Consider the following 19,661-nt stretch of genomic DNA (forward strand, 5'->3'; position numbering starts at 1 on the left):
ATTCTCTCTCCCCCTCCGCCCGTTCTCTCGCTCTCTCTCTGCTGTTCTTTTCTCTCTTCTCTCCTCCAGAGTCGCTGGGAGAGCCAGCAGGACATCTTCATCACCTCGCCCCAGTTCAGCCGGACTCTGCCTCGCCCCTCCCCCCCCACCACGCCCCCACAGAACCAGGACTCAGAGCAAGGTAAGGCCCTGACTCCTCCCTCTACACCACTGCCCTACCCTCCCCTCCCCTCTCGCCCCTCTCCTCTCTGTCTTTCTTCCCCTGAGACTGCTCTGTTAACTGGCTGACTCTACCCCAGTCTTGACATTCACTCTCTCTTTTTCTCTGTTCTCCTGTCATCCTTCTCTTTTCTGTGCAGTAGACCTCTGGTGTGATTCCGTCTCTGTCCTGTGTTTTAATTAGTGCGTGTGTTCGTGCCAGGGTTTCTTTGAATCGGTAATGCAGTGGCTCTGCAAATGTGGAGCGGATATTCTCCGCTGCTGGCCGGATCTCCAGGCGACCATCGCATGAGCCTGAACCCACAGACTGGCCAAACTCGTGTTTCTAAAAATGAATTCAAAGGCACAATCATTTTTTGTTCATTTGTATTTAATTCTAAGTAAGTCACAGCCTATATGTGCAATTTACAGACTATAATGATTTAATACAACTAAATGTTGTTAAAATGCTGAGAGCTTTATCTCCCTACCAGCCTGTTTTGTCGCACTCGCAAATGCTTCACAATGAATATCTTGGAAGGCTTAAAGTAATTGCAATAATATAGCCTAAATAATTCATTAGGCTCCCTGTTTGGCTCCTGGCCTATTTAGTGGTTATATGCTGTTTAATATGACATGTAGCTTATTTGAAATGATGTACACTTCTTACATTCACCTCTTCGTGTTTATTCCAATCATTTTCATTCAAATCCATATGGTTTCAATACTTCAAAACCAAATGGAAGGTCCAAGTAGTCACAAAAATTGATGGGTGGTTAAATTGTGATTTTAATGGATGGAGCGAATTTGGAGCTACAGTTTTTTTCCCGTGATCGTGCGGTGTTTTTTTGCCAGAACGCTCCATGAGCGATGAGAAGGATTTCCAACTGCTCAACTCCGCTCACATGCTCTGCTCCCAAGTGGATGGGCCTATGGCCCTCCCAGGGCCACCCATGGCTGTGCCCCTGCCTGATCATGTGAAATCCATAGATTAGGGCCTAATGAATTTATTTCAATGGACTGATTTCCCTAATATGAACTGTAATTCAGAAAAATCTTTGAAATTGTTGCATGTTGCTTTATATATACTGCTCAAAAAAATAAAGGGAACACTTAAACAACACATCCTAGATCTGAATGAAAGAAATAATCTTATTAAATACTTTTTTCTTTACATAGTTCAATGTGCTGACAACAAAATCACACAAAAATAATCAATGGAAATCCAATTTATCAACCCATGGAGGTCTGGATTTGGAGTCACACTCAAAATTAAAGTGGAAAACCACACTACAGGCTGATCCAACTTTGATGTAATGTCCTTAAAACAAGTCAAAATGAGGCTCAGTAGTGTGTGTGGCCTCCACGTGCCTGTATGACCTCCCTACAACGCCTGGGCATGCTCCTGATGAGGTGGCGGATGGTCTCCTGAGGGATCTCCTCCCAGACCTGGACTAAAGCATCCGCCAACTCCTGGATAGTCTGTGGTGCAACGTGGCGTTGGTGGATGGAGCGAGACATGATGTCCCAGATGTGCTCAATTGGATTCAGGTCTGGGGAACGGGCGGGCCAGTCCATAGCATCAATGCCTTCCTCTTGCAGGAACTGCTGACACACTCCAGCCACATGAGGTCTAGCATTGTCTTGCATTAGGAGGAACTCAGGGCCATCCGCACCAGCATATGGTCTCACAAGGGGTCTGAGGATCTCATCTCGGTACCTAATGGCAGTCAGGCTACCTCTGGCGAGCACATGGAGGGCTGTGCGGCCCCCCAAAGAAATGCCACCCCACACCATGACTGATCCACCGCCAAACCGGTCATGCTGGAGGATGTTGCAGGCAGCAGAATGTTCTCCACGGCGTCTCCAGACTCTGTCATGTCTGTCACGTGCTCAGTGTGAACCTGCTTTCATCTGTGAAGAGCACAGGGCGCCAGTGGCGAATTTGCCAATCTTGGTGTTCTCTGGCAAATGCCAAACGTCCTGCACGGTGTTGGGCTGTAAGCACAACCCCCACCTGTGGACGTTGGGCCCTCATACCACCCTCATGGAGTCTGTTTCTGACCGTTTGAGCAGACACATGCACATTTGTGGCCTGCTGGAGGACATTTTGCAGGGCTCTGGCAGTGCTTCTCCTGCTCCTCCTTGCACAAAGGCGGAGGTAGTGGTCCTGCTGCTGGGTTGTTGCCCTCCTACGGCCTCCTCCACGTCTCCTGATGTACTGGCCTGTCTCCTGGTAGCGCCTCCATGCTCTGGACACTACGCTGACAGACACAGCAAACCTTCTTGCCATAGCTCGCATTGATGTGCCATCCTGGATGAGCTGCACTACCTGAGCCACTTGTGTGGGTTGTAGACTCCGTCTCATGCTACCACTAGAGTGAAAGCACCGCCAGCATTCAAAAGTGACCAAAACATCAGCCAGGAAGCATAGGAACTGAGAAGTGGTCTGTGTTCCCCACCTGCAGAACCACTCCTTTATTGGGGGTGTCTTGCTAATTGCCTATAATTTCCACCTGTTGTCTATTCCATTTGCACAACAGCATGTGAAATTTATTGTCAATCAGTGTTGCTTCCTAAGTGGACAGTTTGATTTCACAGAAGTGTGATTGACTTGGAGTTACATTGTGTTGTTTAAGTGTTCCCTTTATTTTTTTGAGCAGTGTATTTTATTTCAGTATAGTTACCTACGTGCCCTAATGGGTTACGCACCCAATGCATATGGGTCCGATAAATTTCTCAAATGGCTGGTGAATTCAAATCTTCCCGGTCACGTTGTCTGGCACCACATTTTCCTAACAGAAACCCTGGTGTGTGCATGTACCTGTGTTACATACAGTAGTACCATTTCCTGTTTTTTTTCCTTTGTTTGATTTCACTCTCTCAGCGATGTGATTTTAATGGCTGTGTTGCCAATGAGAATTAATCATTCAGATTAATTTGCAATCTTCATGATTATAATACAGGGATTATAATATGTAAGTACGTGGTAAAATCATCTTTATTTTATTATGTTCAGTTATTTTAATTCATTCTTTGTCATCTCTCTGACCTGGTCCAGCCATGTTTTATTTTTTTTTGTCATTTCCTGGGCTTGCTTTTCAACTTCCTGTCTTAATCTCTCGCACCTCCCCTACCTTCCAAACCTTCTCCTGCCCTTCCTCTTTTCCTCCGGTTCCTCCTACTGCTCCTCCCTTTCTTCTCCTCCCCTATCTTTTCTTCCTGCGCCTCACCCTCTCTTTTCCTCCTCCCTCACTGGTTCTCCCCTCAGGTCGTTCAGGGCTTGCTGCCTCTTATCTTTCAGTCAAAGCCCTGGTGCCGCAGATGCCCAAGCTACTCAAGTCCCTGTTCCCTGCCCGCGAGGACAAGAAGGAGCCTCTGCGCCCCTCGCCCCACTCCCTACAGGTAGGGCTCACACACACCCCACTGACCTTAGGTAACCAAGTGACCTTTGGACTATCACCAATGGTCACCCCCCACAGCTGATTCAAATCATCAAAGCTTGATGATGAGTTAGTTATTTGGTATAACGTGCACCCAGGTGGCGTGGCGTGGGGGGGGCTAGGACCGAGTTTGGGAAACCCTGTTGTAACCCCACTGAAGCCTTTCCCATTTTCTGTGATTCCCCCAAATAAACCAAACCATGTTTCTAGCCACAACACCAATCAGTAACTGGGAGCCCAGAGAAAATGTATGGTTGATGTGGGTCTATACTCCACTGTAGTTCAGTCTCCTCATCCTCTGACCAAATGAGTGCTCAAATCCATGCCTTCTTTTCAATGTAGCCTATTTTTCCTTTTCTTTTTTTCTCTCCCCATAATATGACATGATGATTTGCTCAATTCATCCATCAGGCCTTTTACCAGGTGCTGCTATCACAATAAGGCCTATCATTATCTGCATTTGAGTGGAATGGATTAAAGTGGCGATGGTTTTTAGAGCATTCGGAGGAAGTTGTGTCTAAACTAGTGAATGTTACATTCAGCTTCCAGCAGAGCTGACAAAACACACTCTTGTATTACTAGTTATAAGACCTACTCTCAGAGAGACACTGCTCGATACACTGTGCAGCGCTGATATGATTCCCACCTGCCACTTGGGATTTAGAGTTGTTTTCCACAGTGAGAGACAGGCACACCTGGGGTGGTGAAGCTGGGGGTAGAGCGATCTGGAGCTGTCTGTTGGGATTATGGTCATTATTGCACTGTGATGCAATGGCTTCTAACAGCCGACCAATCAGCTCTAAACAAACTCTTGAAAAAAAGCTGTTTGACCATATACAATGCTATGTCTCTGTGAGCAAATTAACAACAGACTTTGCTTATAAAGAAGAGCACTAAACATGCACTGCACTGACACAAATGGCTGAAAAAAAGACTTCAGTGCAGCCTTTCATATTATTGACCATAATCTGTTATTGGAAACATTTCTGTGTTATGGCTTTATATCCTTGGTTGAGAGCTATCTATCCAATAGAACACAGTGGGTTTTCTTTCAATGTAAGCTTCTGTAAAGTGTGGTATTCCGCAAGGCAGCTCTCTTGGCCCTTTACTGTTCTCTATTTTTACTAATGACCCACCACCAGTCCAGCGTTTTCTTCTTGAACCATTCCAGGGTGCTTCTGTGTGTTTTAGGGTTTGTTGTCCTAATGGAAGACCCACAACCTTCAACAGAGACAGTTTTTTTGTTGCTGTCAGTTTTGGAATGGGTGGGTTGTAATAAACTAGTCCTGAACATATCTGAAACTAAAAGCATTGTATTTGGTACAAGTCACTCCCTAAATTCTAGAGCTGAATCTTGTAATAAGTGACGTGGCTGTTGAGGAGAATACACTTCTTGGTTTCACCTTAGACTGTACATTTGTAAATTGTGATGGTCAAGGCATATTGATTAAATTGTTGTAAAGATGGGGAGAAGACTGTCTGTGATTAAAAGATTTTCAGCATTTTTAACACCACAGTTGACCAAACAAGTCCTTCCAGCTCAAGTGTTATCTAATCTTGACTTCTGCCCAGTGATTTGGTCAAGTGCTGCAAAGAATGACATTGAAAAGCTACAGCTGGCCCAGAACAGAGCAGCACATCTTGCCTTTCAATGTCAGTCTCTCTTGGCTCAAAGTAGAGGAGAGATTGACTGCATCAATTCTTGTGTGAAAAATTGTGTTGAAGATACCAAATTGTCTGTATATAGCTCTGACAGACATGCCACCAGGGGTCTCAAGGCAACGCACAGTGTTATATAGAGCCATAATCCAGGCTTCTTACCATGTGGACTGGCTGTGCCACTATATCAAAAATAAATAAAATAAAAAATACTTTATTTGTTATCATTTAAGAACAGGCACCACACCCTAATAGAGTAAATTCTTTTGCGCTAGATTGCAAGAAATGGCATTTACACGTTTTCAAAAACACTAAAATCTCAGAGCCAGTAGTTCTGAAAGTGGTCCCCGAAAATTGCGTACTACATCACATATGTGCAGATATGATATCTGTGCACCCTGTCATTGCTCTCTCTCTCTGGCTCTACTTTGTGTTTCTTGCTACCTGTCACTCAATTGGCGAGGGGCTGAATATCATTGGCTGGAACATGAAATGGCCCACGTGGGGGGGAATGTAGGGAAAATGGCGCAGCACAGCTTCCAGAAAACAGTCTTTCAAACTAGGGATTTCGTAGCTAATTGAGGTAAAACAGTCATTCTACTCAGATTATGGATGTATGAAGTACACATTGACACATCCAGCCCTAAGCGGGAAATTTGAAACATACTAGTCGTCAAAGTACCAGAGCATGTCTTTAAGGCGTATGTACACTTTATATACAAAAGTATGTGGACACCCCTTCAAATTAGTGGATTCTGCTATTTCAGCCACACCTGTTGCTGACAGGTGTATAATATTGAGCAAACAGCCATGCAATCTCCATAGACAAACATTGGAATGGCCTTACTGAAGAGCTCAGTTACTTTCAACATGGCACTGTCATAGGATGCCACCTTTCCAACAAGTCAGTTTGTCAAATAGCTGCCCCGGTCAACTGTAAGTGTTGTTATTGTGAAGTGGAAATGTCTAGGAGCAACATCGGCTCAGCCGTGAAGTGGTAGGCCACACAAGCTCACAGAACGTGGGACCGTCAAGTGCTGCTTTTCAATGTAAGGTTATACCTGTTATATTCGGCACATGTGACAAACACAATTTTATTTGATTTTCTGAATTGCGTAGTGCATAAAAAATTGTCTGTCCTCGGTTTCAACACTCACTACCGAGTTCCAAACTGCCTCTGGATGCAATAACTATTTGTCGGGAGCTTTTTGAAATGGGTTTCCATGGCCGAGTAGCCGCACACAAACCTAAGATCCCCATGCCCAATGCCAAGTGTCAGCTTGAGTGGTGTAAAGCTCACTGCCATTGAACTCTGGAGCAGTGGAAACGCATTCTCTGGAGTGATGAATCATGCTTCACCATCTGGCAGTCCAACGGATGAATCTGGGTTTGGCGGATGCCAGGAGAACGCTACCTGCCAGAATGCATAATGCCAACTGTAAAGTTTGGTGGAGGAGGAATAATGGTCTGGGGCTGTTTTTAATGGTCGGGCTAGGTCCGTTAGTTCCAGTGAAGGGAACTCTTAACGCTACAGCATACAATGACATTCTAGACAATTCTGTGCCAGGCCTAATTACCCAACATCAGTGCCCGACCTCACTAATGCTCTTGTGGCTGAATGGAAGCTGGTCCCCGCAGCAATATTCCAACATCTAGTGGAAAGCCTTCCCAGAAGATTGGAGGCTGTTATAGCAGCAAAAGGGAGACCCAACTCCATATGAATGCCCATAATTTTGGAATTAGATTTTTGAAGAGCAGCTGTCCACATACTTTTGATCATGTAGTGTAATGTGCAGTAATATATGTTTGCGTGTAAGTCTGCTTGTCTATGTTATTGTATTTAAATATATGTCAATTCTAAAGTATTTTTGTTTGTAATGTCTTTTTCGTGGTGTCGGACCCCAGGAAGACAAGCTGTCGCTAATGGCGATCCCAATAAAAATCTAAAAGTAAGCTTCAATGGAGGTAAAACGTGAATGGTTTAACACAGAAGGCGAACTACTACTCCCTACATCTCTCCAAGAATTTGGTTCTTTCCCCATCTTCTCGAGCTGTCTACTGTTATAATGGCGTCTCGTAAGCATTGCTCTAAGGCAGGGGTGTCAAACTCATTCCATAGGGGGCCCTAGTGTCTGCTGGTTTTCGGCTTGTCCTTTCAATTAAAACCTAGACAACCAGGTGAGGGGAGTTCCTTACAAGGGGGAAGCGAAAACCCGCAGAGACTCGGCCCTTCCGTCGAATGAGTTTCACCCACGTGCTCTAAGGTAGTGCAGGGTTTCCCAAACTCTGTCCTGCACATTTTAGTTTTTTGTCCAGCTGATTCAAATAACTAACTCGTCATCAAGCTTTGATTATCTGAATCAGGTGTGTAGTGCTGGGGCAAAAACCAAAACGTGCACCCAGGGAGGGCCCCAGGACCGAGTTTGGGAAACCCTGAGGTAGAGGAACAAAAAAACAGTTGGACAGAAAACAATTATACATCTCTTTCCAAGAATGCCTTTTTTTAATTTATTTTTTTTAAACCTGGAAGCAATTGTCTAAGTGGATGAACAACATGAGCGGTTTACATAGCGAAGTGATTTCTTACATCTCTTGTCTGTAAAGTAGTTGATGGGTTGCTTATTTAATACCATGTCTATAGCCTATATAGTAAAGTCTAAAGTCGCTGAACACTATGTTGGTTTGGCCCAGCCAAGCTTGCTGTTTAATTTCCATATAGACTAGACGTATTTCCAATGCAGTAAGATGTAGCAATGCCATGGTTCCACTTCCTTCAACGCTGCATTTGTTAGTCACGCTTTAAAGACAGATAACGCCACAATGGATTAAAAAAAATATTCTGTATGGATTAAAACCATTTTTGTGAAGAGCCGAATATAATCGGCTGAGCTTTTTGGCTTTTTATATTAAACTCTTAGTTATGTATAATGTGAAAGAATACTTATGTATTTCATTGAAGTATTTCTTCTTTCCCATTGAACATAGTTGTTTTTCTCTCTCTCTCTTTCTCTCTCTCTCTCTCTCTCTCCCTGGCAGCACATGCCTCGTATCATCATGCAGACGACAGGGCCTGAAGACAGCAGGATCCGGATAGAACCGGTAAGTTCCAGTCTAGTTGTAGTTAGTTGTTTAGAGATCAGTCTAGTTTGAGTTGGTTAGAGATTTACAACAACTCTTCAGGCTGAGACAGTGTGTTGACCATATAAATAGAGTGAATGAATTCTATTTCTGTGGTATTGACTGTAATATGAAGCTATGGTTGGTAGTAAGCTAGTGGATCTGAGGATCTCATTACGAGGAGGATGGTGGTGGTCGAGGTGGTAACGATAGGCAGGCAGTATGATGTCATGGTTTGCTCCGGTCAGTCTTGAGTTGGGTTGAATAATTCTTAAATCCCTGTCTTTGAGGTGTGATTGCCGTCAATTCCCCGTAGGTTGCTATGGTAGTGAGGACAGCCCTGATCCCGGCCCTGACCAATGACAGGTGGTCGGAGTCCCCTGAAGCCACTCCTGTTCCGTCCTCCCAGCATGACCCGCATGACTACCCCCTCAGCCCCATCAGCGAGGCCTCCAGTGGCTACTTCTCCACTAGCGTTTCCACGGCAACCCTGTCCGAGGTTTCTGTCGGCGGCGACCACCCCACCACCCCCCTCCGTCCGTCCTCCTCCCTCACCCTCCTAGATGCAGGGGTGAGGCTGAAGGGGAGTAATGCTCCTGAAACTACATTACCCAGACCCCATCCGCAGCAGCGAGCTGACCGGAACGGTGTTACTGCTGCATCTCCTCAGTACGAAAACAAAATGGCCACCACCGGTCCCGGCTCCAACGTCAACAGCGTGGTGATGGGCAACAAGCCCTTCTCAGTGCAGAGGGTGTGCACGTCGGACCTGAAGTCGTTGCAGGAGCGTGTCCTGGGGGAGGAGGAGGGAGGAAGAGGAGGACAAGGGAGTCTGGAGAGGTTGGAGATCATCCTGGACGATGAGGACGGCGGTCGCGACTTCGTGTTGCCTGATTGGCTGAGAGAGGGGGCGTGCGTGACGGTGGGAGCCAATAAGGGCGGGACGGTGCGCTACGTGGGCAACACGAAGTTCGCAGAGGGCGTGTGGGTCGGGGTGGAGCTCGACTCGCCCTCAGGTGTGTGTTTACTGTTCACAAAGGAATCGCATGACTTAACATAATGACACCATAAGCAATGGAATCTAAGGAAGTAACCTGAAAATGTCGAGGGCCCTGTCCTTGTCCGCATACACATCAAAGTAGGCAGTGCTTAGTTTAGGAAATTCAAAGTACTAAACAAACTCTCTTCCTTGTCCAACTCCCCTTATTCCCTCCTCTACCTTCCTCTTTCTCCTTCCTTCCCCTCTCTCCAGGTAAGAACGACGGCTCCGTAAGTGGGCACCACTACTTCCGCTGTAACCCTGGTTACGGCGTCCTGGTGCGTCCCAACCGAGTGCTCAGACGGGACCGTTCCACCAAATGGAACCCGGAGAATCGGCGCAGTGGCGAGTTCTACCAACCCGTTCTACGGGGAGAGTCCACTAACAGGAGAGGGGAGAACCGCAAGTCCTGGAGCAGTTGAACTGGAGAGAAACAGGCCTGGGTGGGAGAGACTTTTATTCCTCACACCACTTTGTCTCCTGGCTCGGATCAACGAGAAAACCCTCACATTCTTTTTTATCCTGTTTCTAAGCCTCCGTCTCACTCAGACTCCTATCAATTTCCTTCTAACTATGCAATACTACCACATCTAATGTAACAACGGTCCCTGTCCCCTATCCACCATCCACCCACAGCTTGGCAACACTACTTCAGTACTGTGCCCTCTCCTGGCCAAGAGATGCTAGGCTGGGTTTCTGTATAGCACTTTGTGACATCTGCTGATATAAAAAGGGCTTTATGAATACATTTGATTGATACAGGCTGATCCTGTGTTGGCTTGACTGGCCATGCCTCTGTCTCACTACAGGGAAACACCCATAGGGATCTGTCTGGATTCATTTCAATAGGAAAGATTTTTACTCAACCTGCTCCTGGTGCGCTGTCTCCCTATCTGGATGCAGCACTGGTGGCGCCCCCTGTGGCATGGATTGGGCACAGCACCTGAATGGTTCCACAGCACCTGAAGTGTGACTATACAGAGTGCTGCTGTCTGTATGAAGTGACGCACCGGGCAACCAATGGAGAATGTTTCTTCTCGGGCCAAGGTTCAGGATCCATAGTGATGACATTACTTTTTCTGATGTCATCAAACTGGTCACCTCGAGAATCCTTCTGAACGAATGAGACTCTATTCTACCAGACTTGGACTGGAACCCCCGACCCCTCTTTTTCAATGGAACTGTCCATTTTACACACACCCCTCTTTTTCAATGGAACTGTCCCTTTTTACTAAATTACTAAAAAGTGACTATATCCGTTGCCCACATGTGGAGTCATTTATCTGAAATGATTGATTCTTCCAGAATGTGCCTTCATGATGAGTTTATTTTTCGTTGTAATATATTTCTTAGTGGTTTTATTCGATTTTCACCCTCTGAGCTTTGATGAGAATGCCTTGTGTAAGTGTAAGGTGATCTCAGGGACTGCAGAGTGGACATGAACGTCTATGTGGGTGCGCCTGTGTGTGTTAGAAGTTTGGCCCTTAAAGGCCGAATTTACCCATGGCAATGTTGTACAGTGGACAAATAATTGTGTGTGTGTGTGCATGTTTTCGGCTAATCTGAAAGGTGAAGCAGCGTCGTTATGATGGCGTGGTTTCTGCAACAGTCATTGGCATTGGTTTTAAATTGTACGTGGAGAAGTAGGTTGAAAGATGATTCCATTATGAGGAGAAGCCCAGTGTGCAAAATTGGTTAAAAATACACATTCTCAACAACTAAATAGATGTTTTTCAATGTCTTGCTCATAGGGAGGAGATTTTGCACAGTAGAGGTTTATCCCTAGTTTGGTGGTGACTCTAGTGATCTGTGTTAGCAAAATGGGTGCCTAAGGTTTTAGAACTGTTAGAGGAAGTAGCAGTGGCATATATGTATGGTGTGTGTGCTGGACTGGACCGCTGGTGTTGTGTAACGTCGTATCAATGTGTTAACGTCATGTGACGTGTGGCGCGGAAGTTGGATGGAAGCTGGTCTTTTGATTTGTGTTTGGACAAAAATCAATCTTCTACGCATGCGTTCACCCGTTATTTTTAGACACAGATCTGTAATGGGGTCCGAAATGTAGATGTACATGACTTTGGGAGATGTCTTTTTTTTATATATATATAGTTTCAAAGTTTTAGGAGCAAATTTGTTTGAATGCAAATTCCAGGTTGAGAGTTGAAGGATGTGTAATGAGGGACACTATGGAATTTTAATTTATGTTTAATTGATCCCTAGTAAATCATTTTTATTAGACAGAAGTTTCATTCAAATAAGCTGTGTGCTCTCACCTAGTGAGCTGAGTCACAAACTCTGACAGGACTCAATGTGCGTTAAAGGGATACTTCACCCAAATTCCAACATGACACATTGGTTTCCTCACCCTGTAAGCAGTCTATGGACAAGGTATGACAGCAATCCATGCTTTGGTTTAGTTTCCCTGGCACCGTTTCCACATGTTAGCATTTGCGGCACAAATCCCATTCAAGTCATGGGACCGATATTAGCATTCTTCGCACATGCCCGAATCATCAGTATCTACGATTGATTGTGAAACTCAATAAAGTCACTTATAAAATGTTTTGTACATGATGCGCAACAAACGCTCATATCGATCCCAGGACTTGAATGGAATGTGTGCCACAAATGCTAACATGTGGAAACGGTGCCAGGGAAACTAAACCAAAGCATGGATTGCTGTCATACCTTGTTTCCTCACCCTGTAAGTAGTCTATGAACAATGTCATTTTGTAATGACTATACCTTTAACACTAGTCCATTCAGCAAGCATGGCGTGTAGTCACAACATAAATGAAGGATCTGTAAGATATACCCCTTCGCCCCAACGCTATGCCATTTCTTTAAGAAAGGTCTACATTTGCTATGATATATAGATATATATTGTAATGGTTGACATATGCCTTTATCATGTGAAAAAGACTAAGCCTTTTAAATTATACTGAAAAACGTTGTTGATTGCACAAGTAATTCTATGAGGAATGATGCTGCTATAGCAACTGTAAATTGATCTGACCATTGGTATTATAGTCCTTATCGGGAGTTCATCTTGATTATAGTCTTGATCTTTAGCCTTAAACATCCACTTGAGATGGGACAGAGTAAAGAGGAGTTGTCAGTGGGCCGATGACTGGCCAGTTGGGAGATATAGTCTAGTAGATGGGATGAGCAAGTGTTTTATTTGTCATGGTTGCCTTAAGTACTTTACCTGATTCGCTCAGACCCATTACGTTGCTGTTAGCGGAGCTAGGGTGTTTTTTTAAGTTGTTTGTCATGGTTGAGTTGGTGTCGAGCCTTTAACCGAGTGATCATTGTGCTAATATAAGGGATGGAATTGAGTTTGAGGGTATGTGCGTGTGTCTTACAGTAGATGTGTGTTTATATGAAGATTGTGAGAGCAGGAAGGTTGCGTTTAGACAGGCAGCCCAATTCTAATCTTTTTTTCCCCAATCAGATCAGCTCTGAAAAACGAAAAGGATCAGAATTGGGCTGCCTGTGTAAACGCAGCCATAGTGTATCGGATGGATTTGGCCTCGGTTTTGTCGTGTCCACGCTTCTTTGCACAGAGACCGAAAAGTGGTTAAGATCACTTCAGGCTTATCTAGTTCTTTATTTCCGTGCCTCGCTCTTTCTTTCTCTCATACTCTTTCTCATCAGGAAGTCAGAGACACACATTTCATTATTCAGAAGCTTTTACCGGTTTGTATTTCCAACTGTTAGCTCTTTAACGAGATGTGGAGTTTCCTAGTTCAGACTAGCATGTGGCATAAGTACTTCATTTCATCATCATGGACTTGATCATATGACCATTTATGCTTGTGACTGTACGCGCTCAGAACCACGTTTTCTATTGAGTTTGACCTTTAGACTATACTTGATTAAGGATATATCCATACAGTTACCGTATCATTCCACAGAAGGCATGCTCTGTTTTAAAGAATAAGCAAGGCCCAAGGGGGGGGGGGGGGGGTTCAAGAGTATATTTGTTTATCTTCTTTTCCAATATATACATATACTATATATCACTATCTATGGCAACACAGGCTCAGAGCATTATGACACCTGCCTTTACGTGGCCTTCAGTCTACAAGTTATCTTCACGTCTGTCTGTCCCTCTCTGGGTTTAATAACTAAAAACCTCCATCTTCGGCTTTCTCCAGACTATCAAGTCTGGCAAAGGCGAGACTCCATAACTAGAAACCCTCAAACTCCAGCCATGGAGAAACCTGTGTACTATTAGACTGTTCCTTCACACTACACGTGGCTTGTCCATAGCCAGCAGTGGACCACATCAGACAAACTGCCACTGTACAAAGTCGGGCGCTGGCTTATGTGCCAATGGAAGCTCATGTCAGTAGAGGATTCTAAATGGGGAACTTGTCTGTTTTTCCTCAACACAGACATCAACTAGAGTAGAGCCTCTTTACCCCCCAACTCTCACCGGCCACGTTCCATTTCTGTGCTGAGCTCCCATCTCTCAGGTGTTCAACACTAAAGCGGTAGGAGGAAGGGGCAGAAATGGAATTGGGCCGGATCTTCAGACTGTTTGTGCAACTCTTCTTCTACAACGGTTGCTTCTGAAATGGCACCCTATGGTATTATATTCCTGTAGTGCATAGAGAATAGGGTGCCATTTTAGACACAATGACTGACCTGAGACCAGCTCTGGTTTGTGCCTCGTCCTGGAGTCTTGAGTTATCAATGATTTGCGTATCTGATTCTGTTCTGCCTGTTGTCGTGAAGTGTATTATTTCACTATATCTGTGGGAGCGAATGTGTGTAGGCATGACTATGTATGTATGTATGTATGTATGTATGTATATGTATATATAAAGACTTAAAAATCTGAGCACAAGTTTGGATTTTGATTAATTTAATTCTCTGCTGAAATCCAAAGAATAATCATGTATTATAATGCATTTATCATTTTCTTTTTTATTGCCTGGACAATTATCTCCCTGTAAAGGAAAGAATAAAAAAATGAATTGATTTACATCATCCGCAGGGTTTTTTTATGAGACTGCGTAATCTTCCATCATTAAGGGCAGAATGCTAATTTGAGCTCCTGATGTCAATTGCCGTTAGTTTGTGCAGATTTGGGCCAATTGATACACATCTTGAGAGCTAGACTTTAATTGCTCACAAAACACAGACCCATTGTTCATCTTTCTTTATTCTTTAGTAGGTACAATACTAAAATAAACAAGTTAACAAAATGTTTCTCAAACAAATGCAACAAAAGGCATATAGATTTCTACATATTAATTACAGAACAGTCTACTGTCCAAAAAAGGCACTAAATTCTGAAATAGAAGATAACAGGACTCGTTTAACTATTTCAATCTGATACAACAGTGATTTCAATAATTTATATTCATTTCATCTTCTAGAATATGTGTTATTTCATGTATTCACATTATGTATGAATGAGGACTGGCAATAGCTGTTCGCTCGCAGTTTCAAAGGCAAAGCCCCTCCCACAGAGGTTAATGGTCATTATTGAGTAGCAGTCCTTTAGCAAATACGTTTTCACCTGGTTTTGTATACAGTACCAATTTAATTTGTAGATTTGACAGATTCATCAAATTCTGGGTGATGCCAAAGAACCAAATCTTGTGCTAGCTCACTACTTGATATAGCGTTAACAATTGTTAAACAGTCTCGAGAGACTAGTAAAGAGCTCAGAAACCGGAAGGATAAGTTTTGCCTTTGACTGAGTACAGTAGGGTAATGAAAAACACAGTAGTTTGGGGCCGACTCAGACCCGAGTTATGCGTGCATAAATGTAACTTTATTCCCGCTATTCTACACTTTCCAATATTTAATGGCTTGAACAACTGAATATGGCAACTTTCAGGATGAATATTTTTGATTCACCAACCTATTTCATGCTTAAAGGCTCTCCAAACCGGCTTTATTATTTTTAAATACTTTCCTAACCCTAAATAATACACAAGATCAGAGTATTTTTAAATCTACCAATTGGTCCTGAAAATGAGATTAATATGCAGTATTTACATGGCCTTTCATTGATCCATATATTCTAGTGCAGGGATGGGAAACTTCAGTCCTCGGGGGCCGGAGTGGTGTCACTTTTTGCCCATGCCTAACAAACACAACAAGCTGAATAAACTAATTGCATTCTAAACTGAAGATCTTGATTATTGGAGTCAGGTGTGTTAAGTGTCACACCAATCATGCCCCCCAAGGACTGGAGTTGCTCATCCCTGTTCTAGTGAGTCTGTCAAATTTAAAGTTATGGCTTTAGATAAATGTACTGAAAACTCCAAGAGAAAATCAGCTGGCCAGAAAGTGGGAGGGTTTTCAGCAGTTGAGTTAAATGTATTCAGCGTGCAAAAGGGAACCACGCCTGAAAAGCCCTTAATGCACCTGCATAAAAGGTAAGTCTAAATACCAACTACTGAGAAGTGCTTAGGAAAGGCGTACATTTACTAAGTCTGAATCGGGCCCAGTGCATACCAAAATGGAAAAACAAAAAACACAAACATGATTTCAAAAAGAAAAAAACTAAGCATTTAATGATTAATCTCATACTATACATTTCTGCTTGGCAGAGTTTTACACATGGAAAGACTTAAGTAACAAATCGAAAATAAAATGGTTTTTTTTCTGCCTCTGTCTTTAGAATAGTCTTATCTTGTAAGATACGTTTGATACAGAACAAAGCACTAGGTGTTAGTGGAACCTCGGAAGCAGCAGAAACAGGTCAGCTTGGCTGTCATTTAATATATATTGGACTACTTAAAGGGACAGTTCACCCAAACATCAATGTGAGTAATCTCTGCAATTTGGTCAGCTAACAGTATGTCACGAGACACTAACGTTTGCCAAACATCTAAATTCCTCAGAGACAGGGGTTGGAACCAATTATTTATTAGTTTAATTCTGAACAGAACCATATTTTTTGTTGCGTTCCTCTGTTCCCACAGAGGTTTGAACGGGAAAAAACGTTACTTTTTTGTGTCGTTCCTTTCTTTTTTAAACTTCTGAAATCGAGTGGGGGGGTTCTGGCTTAAAGCGCTGGGCATCCTATGACATGCATTATCTGAATTAGGCCCACAGAATTATACATGGAGGAGTGGCATCTATGGAGGAACTTTTCATTTCAAAAAGTTGGCTTAATGTTGGACCACAGCTATCTAACAAGCTTGTGTGTGAAGAGTGGCACCAGAATTAAAATAAAAACACATCTTACCTTTTTGTAGTTAATATATCCAATGTGAAACGTGATAACTAGCATTGAAAATGTTAATCCATTCTTCTGTAATTACAAATCGCTCTCCCTAATTTCTGAATCACGCTTGTAACGTCAGTAGGCTACAGTAAACAATACTTCGGATGGGAAGGGGCAGGTAGCCTACACGCACACTGGCAAAGATTTCCAGCTGGCAGGGAGGCAGACACCGGAATAAGTTTCTTAATGACAGAGTGAGTGCTTTGCATAGGCGGTTTGTTGCGCGACAGAAAAAACGAACGGAACGTAAAATAACGTTATTAGCCGGATCCCATGGTTTTAAAATAACAGTATAGATCACTTTCGTTCTGATTCTGTTTGTTGTTTCTGTTCCTTGAACTGGTTCCAAGCCCTGCTCAGAAGTGGTCTAACAATAAGCTGGGACCATATCCCACCGTGACTGTTGTGTAGATCTGGCAAGGAGAACGTTTCTCAGTAGTTTGGGATTGAGGTCTGCTGATTTCCATCATAACAGGAACCTAGACAACAAAATTACGTTCGAGTATGGTCAACTTGAATTTGAACTACCCCTTTAAGGTAAAAAAAACCCCAACAAGGTTATTCATCTACATAACTTATTTCACATTAAAAGCAGCGACCTGGGAGTGGGGGAACCTAGCTTATAGGGAAAGGTAGATGGGGGGGGTTGTGGAATCACCAAACAAACCCTAACCCTTGACCCCTTACCCTTTGAACCTGTGTCAGCCAACAGATCAGTCTCTCTTCCTCCTATTGCTTGCCTGGTCTGTCAATCACTCAGGACGACCAATAAGCTACGAAGGCAGGAAACTCAAGCAACCATGGTAGCTACTCCCATAAAGTGACTTATTTTTAAAAGAGAAAATACAATTTAAAAGCAAGTATCTTGGATAACAGCTTGTGTTGAAGACGTTGTGGCATATAAAGGATAGAAAAAGATGTGTTTGCATTACTCCCAGTACTAAGAATAATAGGGACAACAGGCAGTCGCTGGCACCTTAATTGGAGAGGATGGGCTCATAATGATGGCTGGAACGGAATGGTTTCAAACACATTGTCCATGAGTTTGATACCTTTCCATTTACTCCATTCCAGCCATTATTATGAGCCTTCCTTCCCTCAGCAGCCTCCTGTGATAGGGACATTTCCAATACACCCTTGATTGGCAATCTTAAAATAGTAACGCATTTTCTCTCTCTATGACACCTTCATTTAAGGGAACAGACTAAGCTACGGTTAAAAGCTAAAAACAAATGGTTTGGGTACAGCTTCAGTATGCTTATAGTTACCCCCATAACAACCACGTATGGCCCCTTTCACTAGCTTGCACCATTCCTCTCTCTCAAGCAATAATATAATGAATGTCTGATTTTCACTTGCTTTATACCTATCCAGCTTAGGTAGTGCTACAACAAGGGGATACATTTATACATTTTAGGGATTACAGAGGCCTGTTGAGAATCCTCACCTCGCTCTCCCTTATACGGCGAAGTTGGAGACAAATGAAATGGGACAGACAGATGAGAGGGAAAAGGGAGGGGTGAACACAGTGTAAGAGGCAAAGCGAAAGAGAAGAGTATACATAGAAAGAGAATATGTCTGGGTGAGGTGGAGAAGAAAGATGGAGTGAGCGAGGAGTCAAGGAATCAAATAGCATACTGTGCACGTTGGGGGAGAAGGTGCCAAAATCAGAATGCCAAGGCAGGAGCCCTCCATGCTTAGAGGGAGGTGTCCAGGGTTCCATAATAACCTATTCGGATTCTTTAGACTCACACAGACAAGAGCATAATATACCGTACATACACTGTATGACTGTTTCATAGACAACTTTAGGGCCAGGCCTCCCAACGCAACACCTCTAGAACAGTCTAAAGGGATTAGGAAATAGGGAGGTAGAGGTAAGGGGAGGCCTGTTACCTTAGCTTTGACAGTCTCTAAGCCTATGCATTACTTTTGGTCATCATTTACAGTATAATGTTCCAACAAGCTCTACTTGCTCCCAACACATATTTTCCTACTCTACTATAGCCTCATCCTCATGTGCACTCACTCTTGTAATCTCGCACGCACACACAAACATGCTGCGTTCATAACCAAGTGGGAAGGTGGCATTTACCATATACGACTGACTGGTAGTTGCTAATGGGAAACCCGTCTATCATTCCTGAACTCTGACTTCGATAACAGCATTTTCGGCAGTTAAATGCAACAACAAAACAGCGCTTTTTATAGTTATATATATATTAATGTTTTTTGAACACTAATTTGTTTACAAGCATTATAGCTGTACGTTTCTCAACGAGTTCAAAGCGCATGAATGCATCGAACACGTTTTTACGACTTCATAACTGGTAATTACCACCTTCCCATTTGATTATGAACACAGAATTACACCTTTCTCTCTCATCCCTAGTCGTCCAGCACCTCTGTTTTGATGTCACTTCCTGTCCCGCCCAGGGCCAATCCTCCCCCCGCCTGCGTTGCCAGGGCGAGGATGCTGTGATTGACGGCCGCCATCTCCACGGCGAGGGCGATGGGATCCTGGTGCTCCAGGGCATTGCTGTGATTGGTGGAGTCATCATCCTGGGGGGAGGGGGGAGACCAGGACACACCTGTCAGTCTGGAACCTTCCATCCCCGCCCCCTGAGCGAGACCCCACCCAGAGAGCAAGGAGCGGCCAATCAGAGAGCTAGCCCTCTGGGCGGCCAAGCCCCCCCTGCCCGAGCCGGGCCAAGCCGCCAGCCAGCTGGGCAGCAGGGTGGGCACCTGCAACCGCAAGAGGGGGAGGAGTCAGGGGTCGTGTTTACACATCATATTAGTCTAAAGCTGTGGTCTTCAACCCTGAGACAACTGCAGGGCGCATTTACTAAGAAAAACCACAGGCTGCATTACAATTGGTTCACGGACCATATTTGGCCCACCCTTGAGTTTGAGACCCCAGACCTACACACTGACCTGAAAGAAATGGATA

General features: G+C 43.9%; 2 protein-coding genes across 9 annotated transcripts in view; one reads left to right on the forward strand and one right to left on the reverse strand.

Annotated features, from left to right (window-relative positions):
• LOC106610714 (kinesin-like protein KIF13B) overlaps window positions 1-14,454 on the forward strand; it is an 85,017-nt gene extending 70,563 nt beyond the window's left edge. The window contains exons 36-40 of one of the 4 annotated variants that reach the window (XM_014210215.3): window positions 70-181; window positions 3,470-3,603; window positions 8,337-8,399; window positions 8,734-9,433; window positions 9,670-14,454. In XM_014210215.3, the coding sequence (XP_014065690.2) occupies window positions 70-181; window positions 3,470-3,603; window positions 8,337-8,399; window positions 8,734-9,433; window positions 9,670-9,878 (1,218 nt within the window). In that variant the 3' untranslated portion in view covers window positions 9,879-14,454. Of the gene's footprint in view, window positions 1-69; window positions 182-3,469; window positions 3,604-8,336; window positions 8,400-8,707; window positions 9,434-9,669 lie in introns of those variants that run through there. The other 3 variants (XM_014210217.3, XM_014210218.3, XM_014210219.3) reach the window with 3 other exon arrangements.
• A 157-nt stretch (window positions 14,455-14,611) lies between these two features.
• Window positions 14,612-19,661, reverse strand: part of LOC106610716 (homeobox-containing protein 1) — a 36,352-nt gene continuing 31,302 nt past the window's right edge. For 3 of the 5 annotated variants that reach the window (XM_014210221.3, XM_014210220.3, XM_045723387.2), the window contains exon 10: window positions 14,612-19,456. In XM_014210221.3, the coding sequence (XP_014065696.1) occupies window positions 19,100-19,456 (357 nt within the window). In that variant the 3' untranslated portion in view covers window positions 14,612-19,099. The remainder of the gene's footprint in view (window positions 19,457-19,661) is intronic. The other 2 variants (XM_045723388.2, XM_014210222.3) reach the window with 1 other exon arrangement.

The sequence above is a fragment of the Salmo salar genome, chromosome 09 (genome assembly GCF_965601325.2).
Source record: "Salmo salar chromosome 09, fSalSal1, whole genome shotgun sequence".
Classification (NCBI taxonomy): Eukaryota; Metazoa; Chordata; class Actinopteri; order Salmoniformes; family Salmonidae; genus Salmo; species Salmo salar.